This window comes from Astatotilapia calliptera, chromosome 4 (genome assembly GCF_900246225.1).
Source record: "Astatotilapia calliptera chromosome 4, fAstCal1.2, whole genome shotgun sequence".
NCBI lineage: Eukaryota > Metazoa > Chordata > Actinopteri > Cichliformes > Cichlidae > Astatotilapia > Astatotilapia calliptera.
In genome coordinates this window covers 32,405,791-32,417,810 of record NC_039305.1, presented here as the reverse complement: position 1 = coordinate 32,417,810, position 12,020 = coordinate 32,405,791, and the positions used below count along the sequence as shown (strand labels likewise).

At 37.5% G+C, this 12,020-nt stretch overlaps 1 protein-coding gene across 1 annotated transcript in view; it reads left to right on the top strand.

Moving 5' to 3' along the window:
* Window positions 1-11,084, top strand: part of LOC113021485 (potassium voltage-gated channel subfamily C member 1-like) — a 90,002-nt gene extending 78,918 nt beyond the window's left edge. Inside the window, exon 5 of the mRNA XM_026166237.1 lies at window positions 3,773-11,084. Coding sequence (XP_026022022.1) covers window positions 3,773-3,786 — 14 coding nt within the window. The 3' untranslated portion in view covers window positions 3,787-11,084. The remainder of the gene's footprint in view (window positions 1-3,772) is intronic.
* Window positions 11,085-12,020: the final 936 nt, after the last annotated feature.

The following is a 12,020-nucleotide window of genomic DNA, read 5'->3' as shown; positions in this document are numbered from 1 at the left end:
TCTATCCCACACAGGTGCAGGTGACTTATAGTTTGTCATTTGGCCAAACTGCGGCCAAATTAATAAATAAGGCAAACACTGCATGTCTGATGGTTAAAGTGGGATTCATTTTTAAAAATTCCAAAACTACTGTTATTTGGCCAAGGTCTGGTCTGTGCTTTGCGGGACACATCAGCTGAGATGTTCTGCTTTCAGTTCTTAGTCTGAATTCCAATCCAGTCCTGATTGGCTGCAGTCCTCTGCTTTGAGCGCTGAATCTCTTCAATTTCACTTTCAGTCTCCGAGCTCAGTGTCTCTCAGCTCCTTGTCTGTCGTATAAGTATTTGTTCCATCAGAGGTGTAAATAGTCCCCTCGAAGACCTCTGCATATTGTTACATATCTGTGTGTATGTGGGTCACAGAAAGAAAAATGTGTGACATTCATGCTGTGGTATCAGTGTCCTTGCATGTTGGCTGGACTCTGTAAGCTTTGTGATGAAATCTTTTTTTCTCCTTTGCTTTTCAGTGTGTTTGGGCTATTATTTCCTTGCGTTGATGTGTCAGGTTTCAGTTTCCGTAATGTACAAACAACTTTTTACAGCCAACACTGGAGATCAAACATAAACAAATCTTTCTCTATTGTCTAACATAGATATAGGTAATGCTAAAGGAACTCTCACAGCGACTACACTACACTAAAAAATCTGCAGCACAGGGGCAAAAACAATACAGAGCAAAAAGGAATGCAGATCCACAGAGAATGGAGAAATAAATTCCAAGCGAATGTGTGAGGTTGAAAAGGGACACCGAGTCAAGGAAAAGGAGAAAAGCGACTTAAGTGAGAGATATACGATACAGTCATGTGAAAAACTAAGTACACCGATTTCTGCTTAAGTAGTAATTAACAGCCAGGTGCTGCTAATCAAATCCGATTCAGTGTCAACAGCGTGACCACCTTTATAAAATGTTCTCAATTTGCTGGTCTGGAGCATTCAAGTGTTTGTTCATTTCAAAAAGGAAAGACAGTAACTGCAAATACAGACATACATGTCGGACTCCACAGGCTTCTGTTAGATTAAAAGTTAAAGTATGGCGTGTAATGATTGGCAGGAAAAAGCTGTGTGTGGCTTTGCCCAAAAAGTTGATTTCGTCACTCATCCAAGTGACTTCTTCAGTCTCGGCTGACTGTTTCCCCAACCTTATAAACAGCACATTTACACAACGACTGAAACCAGCACCACTGAAGGAACAATGGCTAGAAGGTCAGTTCCTTGATCATTAATATGCACATTGGCATGACCATTGATCAACAACCACTGATCAAAGCTCATTGATCAAAGGCCATCAATCAATGACCACAGAAGAAGTCACTTGGATGAGTGACCAAACGTTTCTCCCACTGAAAACGCTACGTTCAGGTCAACAGAATCAGCCTTTTGGGATTTCCTTACCTGGATGATTGAGCATGCATCAAGACAAGTATGGCTTAGGTTTGCAAAGTTGCATCTGAACAGATCACATAAAGTGATGCACAGACCAAAGTGGAGACTGACCACACCGCATGATTTGTATGTCATTGAATGAAATAAATATTTGATCGCCTACAGTCAAGGCAGAGTTCTTGCTCCCAGAAATTGGTTGTGTTGGTGGTTGTGGCAAACAGATTATAATCAATCAATCAATCAAAACAAATGACAGATACTCCTACTTTCGGTTTATGTGACTAAAGCATAACTATCCACATAATCAGATTATTTCATTCCAACCTTTCCACCACCTGTCAGGGACAAGATTGTCCACGGAAAGTGCTTACCCTATTTCATAGCAGATATATATTTTACAAGGTCCTCCTTTGCAAGAAGGCACACGTACAGACCCATCTTAAGTTTGGGAAATGTTGCAAGGCAACCAAGGCAACAAAGGAGAGGTTAAAGAAGAAGTAAATATAAGTCATGCAGTTTTTCTTGATTTGTGATTTATATTCTGTCTCTATCAATTAAAATGACCATAGAAATTAGAGAATGTCCGTTTCTTTTTAAACAAACTTTTACATTCAGCAGGGGATCAAACAATTGCCCCACCCACTGTATATAGCAAGTATTTTAGAGTCAAGGTTTTATGTCTGATAACTAAATCCTGGCCCAAATAGGGTTGTGCAACAAACCAACATCAGAATGGCTGAAAAGGAAAAGAATCAAGGTTTTGCAAACCTAAGTAAACTTAAGCAACACCATAAAGAAACATGGTTCAAAGTTCCCCGAGAACAATGTGACAGACTGATAAAGGCAATTACTTTAAGTTACAGCTGCTTGAAAGTTGTTGTAAAGGTGCTGAACCATGGGGTGTACTTAGTTTTCCACAGGAAAGGCAACTGACAATTTTTGGAGGGTAAAAAGAGTTAAATTCAAAATGTATCAAGAAAAAGCAAAACTCAACCATGTACTTAAAAAAGAGAGAAAACTTTAAGAAAAATCCAAAACATATTGAACCTTAAAGATCCAAATAAATTCCCTTCCCATTGTTGCTGAGCCTTATATTTCTTTGGTAACTGAACTGATATCATATTGAAATATTACTCATCCCATCAACCCCGAGACTATCATAATGTCCCTGATTGTTTCTCCAAGAATGTATAAATCATGATCACTCATGGTTCAGATTGTTTGGATTAGGGTTGAAGTCAAAGTGAAGTTTAGTGAGAAATGAATGCTTAATAATGCCTGAGGTGGGAAATTGTATTTTTGAAATATGTAAGTAATCATCTACTGGACTAAGACATTAGAGAAATAATTATTATAGGTCTTTTTTTTTCCCAAAAAAAGGTCCAACAGGAGGCTGTCTGGGAGAATCACCCAGAAGCAGTTTGCTCTTTGTTTTAGTCATCGTAAAACAGGAGTGGTGTAGGAAAGCAAACAAAACAGCAACAGAAGCATGGATATAAATATCAGCTCAAATCCCTGCATCAGAAAACTGCGTGCTAGGCACCAAAAGTAAAAGATTTTACAGAAAAACATATCACGATGTATTCTGTTAACGTGATACTTTTGAAAATGGTCAAAGTGGAACTAATTATGTCATTTAGTCCAGTAATTCTCTGCCCCTCCTATATTTTTGTAAATTTTCTCAAAGACTGGAAAGGATTATTATATGTGCAAGTACAGCAGAATTCAATGAAAAATATTTTAAAATCACAACTTTAGTTTGTAACTTCTGTTCCAATCAGTTTAGGATAAATGCCGTTTTTCTTTTTTTAGCAATCATTGTGTTTTTCCTCTGACACTGATATTTGTCTTTAAATACATTAAATTAATTGTTATTGACAAATACAATAACCCACAATAATTCTTTCATTCTTAACAACAATCATATTAACATAAAACCAGGTTTGCCAGTTACATACTTACTGTTATATCTGGTAGTTGCTGTGTGTGTATATTCAGTTATATAAATTCAATCAAGGATTTATTGTAACCATGGTGATACCATTTTTCAAGGTTTAGGAATAAGTTTGAACTGCTGGTGTCGCCAAAATACCCCAAAAGCAAAGAAAGCATTACTTAGCCATTAGCATCATTACAATGAATGAGTAAATGATATTTGGTCCACATGAAATCTGAAACATAAGAAAGACATTGAAAGAAATGACTAGGAAAGCTCATCCATTTTCATTGTTTTCTTTAACACATTTTGTTGCCTTTAGGCTTTTTGATGCCCCACACTGACTATTCCAAGATCTGGTGTCACATATTTACTTCATCTCCTCACAAAATTCTCTTTTCTTTTTCCCTTTCAGTGCTGAGTTTTTAACAAACTCACCCATTCCTCTACAAGAAGAGGAAAACTATTAACTGTAAACTGCTGCTCGTCTGTCTCTGCTGATGGGATTCACCGTAGAAACTGGGAGGGAGATAGAGAGAAAGAGAAGAACAACAATGGTGTTCACAGTTCCATCATCACATGCAACCTAATGGAGAAAGTGGCTGTTAGTAAATGTAAGCCATATTAACTTGGAAGACCAAACAATTTCACATCCTCTGAACTGATTTCCAGAGCGAATGGCTACATAGATTCTCTCAGCTGAGCTGCCAGAGGGCTTCCTGCCCGATGGTCTTGTATGTGGAAACCTCGTGTCTTCTGGATGTCTTCGGTGTTTTAGTCACAATTTTATGTAATTTAGTTGTCATATTGCTTTACTTACCTTTTTTTTTTCAAGAGACTGCATAAACTGCGACTGATTCCCAGGAATCATCCATTATTTTGGCACTCAAAGCACTATGCAAGGTGAGGGAGTCTATCACGATGTCCAGCGACTGCTAGGCTGCCCTGTTAATCTCAGCTGAGAAACAGCAAGCTGAAGTCAATTCATACATATCAAAAAACAGCAGCTTTCACACTTATATGCACATCACACAGTCATTTATGTTTTATACTAGCTGAATCTCCCAGGAGGCATCGAGACAACATCTGGGGACTTGAAATTCAGCAAGACATCAGCATGTTAGTTCGGATGATGTAACCCAAAGACTACAGACACTTGGATGGATGCATTAGTTGAGATGAACAGAAACACTCAAAGGCACTAAACTGGCCATAAGGTCACATGGCTGTCTTCAGGCATCACTGATGACAGCCATGGGATAGGCCCTCTTTCTCACTTGTTCCTTCTTGAGATTTTATGGTATCTTACCCGAGTACCCCCGCCACCCTTAACTGCATCTCTGCATTGTTATTGCTCCTCCCCTTTAGAAAATCTGCATGGAAATCTGTATTAATGGGGGGAGGGGGGCATAGTTAATTTTTCTTTCAGCATTGTTAGTGTAATGGTAGCATCACTATCATCCAAGATACGTTTTAACTACTTACTGCTAAGGAGCTAAGAAAACATGGTGGAGGAGGATGAGCACCCTCCTCCCAGAGAAAAAGGAGACCATACACACCATATCTGTTTGGAGGTGTGAAACTGAGCAGGCAAACATCTTTTACAAACTATTTGAGGGACAAAAAATGGCAGTGATTGCAAATTAGAAATTCATTTTTCTGACATTGTTTATCAGCATGAATAATGTGCATGACTTTTGCAAGTCACTCTTTTCTCTCATGAATAACAGGGCTAGAAACTGTGTTTTTTTGTGTGTGTGTGTGTGTGAAAATGTAATAATGTTATGTTATATGCAATAGAATGCGTACAGATAAGTGTGTAGGAATAACGATTTCATCCATTTGATTAACATGGTAAAACACCATTAAGAAAAAAAAGGTGAACCCTGTGTAGTTCTCTTTAAGATGTCTTAGGACACCCAATAATATAGCTTTCTTAAATCCAAGAGGAGTCCTCTTCAACTTTTGCAAGTATTTATTCTGCTATTGCTTCAACCTTTCACCTGGCTGCTATTCTGCCTTTTTCTTATTATTACTATCTCTTCTTCTTATTGAAGCCTCTTAGTAGAGTCCCTAGCTGTTAATCTCTACAATCACTGCTGTTTCCGGACTGAAAGTTGTCCATTCAAAGATGTCATTATCCTGTGCAGTCAAACTGAAAAGGTTACGTTGTTCTTTTAGTTACTTTGTCCTTGACCTAAATATTGCTTCCAAGGTCTTGAGGACCTTCCAAAGAACCATCAGAGGTGTGGGGTTCAGGTTACTTCAGGAGAAGGTCTACTGTTGCTTTATTTGTTCGTTTGTACATACTCTCAAAGTAATCCAAGCTGATCAGATGCCTTCATCAGATGAAAAGGTACACAATGCCTCACACTTGATGAGGGGGACAGTCTGACAGACACTGAAAGATGTCATCTGCAGATGTTTGATTTCATGGTGTAGCTTGGACAAATGACTCTTTAAGAGAAATACACAACCCCATCATCACTGTTCGGTATATTTGGTGTATCTTTTTGTCTTGATCTGGAATAACCTCTTTCTTTAATTTTCACAATGGTTCAGGGACAAAAAGAAAAAGAAATACCTTGGTGGAGTTTCTCAAGTTGCATATTTGAATATTTGTTGGCTGAATGAAATATGTAATCACTACATTTATATTACTCTTATCCATGAGCCCATTTCATAAAACTTATACCTGGAGTTTCCATAGTTTTGGAAAAAAAACAGCCTGCAAAGGTGCTGGCTACTAATGACCTCGCCTGATGAGTCCATTTATGATATCTTTAGTAGGCTGTCATAGCAAATAGTGTACCAGCTGAAAAATTAGGCTACAAGTTAATAAGTAAAAAGAGGTTGGGAAAACTGTTGTTTGAAATATTTAAAGAGAATTGTGCCAAAATACACTATTTGAGTCAAACAAAGTCTGCTGAAACACTGTAGGAGCAGAGTATGCACAAGTGTAAGACATGCTCCTCTGACAGATAGAAAAAAGATTATTATAAGAAATATGTTTGTTAAATTATCTGGATTTTAATTGTGCCTCTCATTTTTATACTGTTTCATTCATATGAATTGCTCTGTGTTGTCTCTATTATACATTGATTTTTGCTCATGATGCTGGGTAAATGGACTGGTTCATACGTATAGCGCTTTTCTATTCGAGCACTCAGAGCGCTTTATACAGCATGCCTCATTCACCTGATAACAGAAGGTATTTTTCCCATGCCCAAGTGTTTTAATCTAACATTCACTCACATTCACACTCTGATCGATGCAGTGAAGAGCAAGTTGAGGTTATCATCTCACCCAAGTATATCTGAAATGCAGGCTAGAGCAGCCAGGGTTTGAATCTCCCGATTAGTCGATGACCTGCTCCACCTCCTGAGCTGCATTACATTATTATTAGAATCTCTTATTTCATGAACGTCAAAGAAATGACAAAAAAGGCAACTACAAAGCCGTACAAAACAACTAAAGAGAGATTTTAATAACTAAAAAGACAAATAGAACACCCCTTACCCACAAATAGATCCAGAGAGTCTACAGTGATGATGATAATGACTACAATGACAGTTGGAGGCTCATAATAACTGTAAAGAGATTAAAAATCACCTCAAGAGACAAAACAGAACTAAAAACAACTAAAAAAGAGACAATAAATAAAGTTAAAAAATATCAGTGAGAGGCCCAAAACTTTAACAGAAGAAAAAGACGACCATGTTCACCTTCTTATTTTCTTTAAAGTGTCTGACTGCATTCTGACTGGGGTAGATGGAGGGGTAGGAGTGGGCTTTTACATGGCGATGCCTGAGGCCTCAAATTCTGTGAGTAGATTTTTTATTCTATGGCAGACATACAGTAGGACACCAAACGTCAAATCAAAACATAATGAAAAACATGTTTCCTATGAAAAATGTCAAAAATGAAACATTTGAAAAAATCTGTTTATTTGAAGGCAAGCAAGCACTTTCAGCTGAAGTCGCTAAACTCACCTGTCTGCTTATATAAGAGCCACAGAGCTAAAATTAGAGGCCACGTAGAAAAAAAAGATTGATCGTTATCCTGAGAGATTTGAATTTATGTACTATATCTTTAGATTATTGCTCTCCGTGCCTTGCTAATCAATAGCAAGACTCTGCTTTGGAAATACTGCTGTGATATTTAGGATTAATAAAAATGTATGTATATATCCATTTAAACAATACATTTATCATTTATTGCTTAGCAGCCATGGTAGCTGAAGCTGAGGTTATGGATGATGATAACAATATGTTTTATAATAAATGTTACTTTTTTCAACATAATTTATGGTGATTCTTAATTTTGGTGGTAACCCAGGGTATCTCAGGTATATAGTATTCTATCAAAACATCAGGATGTTAGGATGCTGCAGTACTAAATCCGAGGAATTCAGTGAGTACATGTGGCTCTGTGGAAGTTAACTTGGAGGCTTGAAGTAGATTTTTCTGACTAAACTCAATGCGTTAGCATCTCTGACTTTAGTGATATTGCATGGGATAAGAAGAATTGGTTCCAGTGTTTTAGATCAGTTGTTTGCTTAACACTGTATATTACTTCAGCTTCAGCCGTGTCAAAATGAACAAGAGGATTTTATGTACTGTATTGTAGCTACACCAAGATAAACATCCATCCATTAGTTTTTAAAACTTATGCCAATTGTACTCACTGGAGACGTGATCTGATGTTTTATTTGAAGTCTTGGAATAGTTTTGATTCTATTCCAAAACTAACACAAGTCCAAAAACTGCATAATGGGTCTTTGACGAGTAAAATTTGTTGTGATATTTGGTTCTCTGACATCTTCAGTTTGTGAATATTTTAAATTTTTGCTTTTCGGTGTTTCCAAAATGATGTCTAATCCATTCCACACGTATGAAAAAATGCTTCGGAAGGTTTTGGGACATGAACACAAACCTGTATCACAGTGAGCTTTACCCCATCACCTCATCACCATCGCCAACCACTCCCATAATTCATCAGCCATGTTGTGTCAACCAGGCCACCACTTGTCCACTAACCCACTTAAAAACATAATGAAGCATTAAAAGCCAGTAAAGACTGTTAGATTGTAGAAACACGTAGGAAGTTCTTAGGATAAAGTAATAATGGAACAGGGCTCCCTGGTTTATGTTATTTTTCAGGATTTCCAGTTATGTACATATGTAGGTGTTAAGGTGTTTGTGTATAAAACATGTACGACAGGAATGCTTTGCAGACTGAACTAGACAATGTCCCTGTGCCCAGATGGACCACTAACTAGCCAATAGTGCTACTTTTGCTTTAAACCCAAACCATAATGAATTTTGTAGCCTATACAAGTATTTTAAGTAGTTAGCTAAGTCAGGTTTTTGGTTAGTTAATCCAGCAGGGCTGAGACATGGGTTAAAATTTCAATGTGTAGTGTACATTTGGCCCCATCCTAGAAGAACACAAAATTAGAAAGTGAGTGGTGTGACAGGGCTCAGGTGTGGTAAAAGGTCCTGTGTGCAAAAGTTTAACCCATGTAGAGCAGAAGTTTACATAAATATTTTTCACATTTTAGGCTGAGCTAGCAGGATTATTAAGACAGTTTAGGTCTGGACTAGATAAACTTTTCTTTTTGCAACACTGTGGTGAAACTCCTTTTGCTTGTCTCACCAAATCTAACCGATATACATGACTTTCATGATCTGAATTCAGATTACGAGTGCCAACACTGAGAAAACATGGATAGCTTTAGATTCTAAATTCTCTTCATTTCAGTATGGTTCATGAGTGTAGCCAGTCTGACATCCAGTCTTGCATGGAAATGAGAATTAACGAGGTTGCTGACATGTTTCTAAAAAGTAGAAAAGTGTTATAACAAATAGACAAAGAAATATCACCCTTATCAGTTTTGGAGGATTAGGTTACTTGAAAGCACCCTTTGGCTAGTTCAAAAAGTATCACGAATTAAGTGTGCAAGAGAAGAAGTACAAAGTCAAATAAAAGTCTATGTTGAGGGAAAAGCAAATAGGTTCTATGTTGGCCTGGTCAGTCAAAAGATCATATGACAAGATGAAGACATGTTCATTCCAAAATCTTCATTGTGGTGGTTTCTCTTTTCTGAAGCATTAAAATATTGGTGTCTGTGACACTCTGAGAACTGGGGGTGTCGTGTACACCATGTAGCTTACAGGCTTGTTATGAATTCATAGGCCTAATAAAAGACAGTATCAGGATACAATAGTGATTTAGGTTTTTTTGCAAACAGATCGACAGCTTACCAGCAAACTGATAAGACACCGGCAGTTCTGACAGTCAGTAAAGTCAATACACCATCACCACTTCCAAAGCTATTTGCTTGATTGCTCACAGGATATTTAGTGAATTTTGGCTAGCTCTCCAAGTCTGGGTAAAGTGATCTGAAATTATATGTGGGTGTTGTAAGGAACAAAATTAGATTTTATATTCAAACGATCTGACTAGCTAGAATTGATGTAGCATTTTTGTACACCGGCTGTATTAACTGGTCTAGCTTTATTAGATTTTTTTTTTTTAAATAAACTGGTAAAAACAGACTTACCATGGTTAGTTACTCTGTCCTAGTGCCATTAGGCTATATTATTTGGATAATTAAGTCCACTAGCTTAAAACCATAAACAGTGATAAAAAAGAAATAGGCTTTTATGCTTAGCATGGAGAACTTTTTGTGTCAGTTTTAGCATGTTAAGGTCTAAAACTTCAACCCATATTTTCTGCAGCAACATCTCCATTCCAGGCGCCTTGCCTTTCCTCTATCTTAAACGTCTTCTCCTCTTTGTTCTCTTTCTTTCCTGATGCCTTCCTTCAGTTACTTTAAAGAAGAAGCTTTTTTTTCTTTTTGCATCCCTTGTTCCTGTATTTTTGTATTATATTTTTGGAGGTTAATTCCAAATGCATGCATGAGAAACATCAAAATAATGACGTTAACATAGTGTGAATGACCTGGTGAAGGGAAGCCTCCCCTCCTTTGACAGAAAGCAGTCCTATTTTCTTACTTTTTGTGTCAGATTTTAAAAGAAATTTTATAACCAACAAATAATATAATACTGTAATTTATAAGCCACAGAGGCAGCAGCACTATCTGAAGACAAATGTGGTTTAGATGGTTGATGCACCTAATTCAGATGTCTCTGAACATGAAAGTACAAAAAAATAAAGTCAGTGTCTCTTTTGGTAGGGTGGACTCTGTCACAAAACTCTGTGTTTCTGTCCTCATGATGAGACATCAGCAGCTAAAATACTATTACTATTTAAAGAACTGCATCTGCTTTAGGTCGTTTTAGTTCCACTTTTCTGTTTTTTTGTTTTTTGTTTTTTTGCTTTTTTGTTGATAGTGAAAAGGCAGAGCTAAGAAAGATGACTGCAACAGAAAGATGAGAGGCTTCCCTACATGAATGAATTAGTTACACTCTAAAAAGCTGATCTTGGATCTGATTTTGTTGTCACTGCAATGGAAAGAGAAAAAGAATCAAGAACTGTATAAAATATATCTGAATGGAATGTTAATTATTTACCTTTTTCTAGTTTTGAAACATGTAAAAGAACAAAGGTGAAACTATGAAAATTCAACATTTGTGAAAAAAAAAACTGCTGTCAAACAGTGTGAATGCTGTGAATGCTGATTTGCCTGAGCAGCTCTCCTTCCGAATTGATAGATCATCCTTTAAAAAAGAATAATACTAAAAACAAAATAACAATAAAAAAAATAATTTAAAAAAGTTAATAAAAGAATTAAAAGCAAATGCCAAAATTTTTTACATTTGTCCTGTTTTTTGTTTTTCTTAATGATTATTTGTCATTCCCGCACACATCTTCATGTCACATTTTACAGCATAATGTGTAGATACAAGATTGCCATAGCCACTGTGCTGTCACCCGTTTGCTTTTTGGACACTATATTTTAGAACTTTAGCGTTCTGGCTGCTTTCATGTTCGTTTTTTGGACCCAAAACAAATAACACCAATAACAAAAGTAGTCTAAAGGTCCACTACAAAGATGAGGCCTAGCAGACAGCAGCTGTAGCTGGTTTCGGGACAATTGCCAAGCAAAGACTCACAGCCTTGGCCAGCCACTTGAAGAGGTATATAAATCAGCTGCACTCTAATGAGCCTGCCAAGGTGTACTCTCAGTGGCATGAAAAAAAAGACTGGAGCCGGAGCAATATTTGAAGAGCATATGGGTGAAGTATGCAACCAATAACAGCAATGCTCAGTGGCTTGTGAATCTATGAGCAGACCACAGCAACCTCCCAGTGAGCATCACACTGGCTGACATCCAGGAAAGGGTCTCCAGTATGAAGAGTTGGACAGCACTAGACCCTGATATGATGCACACCTACTTGCAGAAGAAGCTGACTGCACTTCATGAGTGCATGGCTGCACAAATGAACCAGCTGCTAGTAGATTCGATACCCAGAATGGCTAACTGATTGCTGGACAGTCCTGATCCCAGATGATCCCCACAGGTCCCATCCAACTATCAGCCAATAACCTGCCTCAGTACAACATGAAAGCTCCTATCAGGCATTATAGTGGCTGAGGTGAACAGGCATATGGCTCAGTACATGAGCGGGGCACAGAACGAATTAGGCAGGAACACCAGAGGGGCAAAACACCAGCTACTGTTAGATAGAACAGAC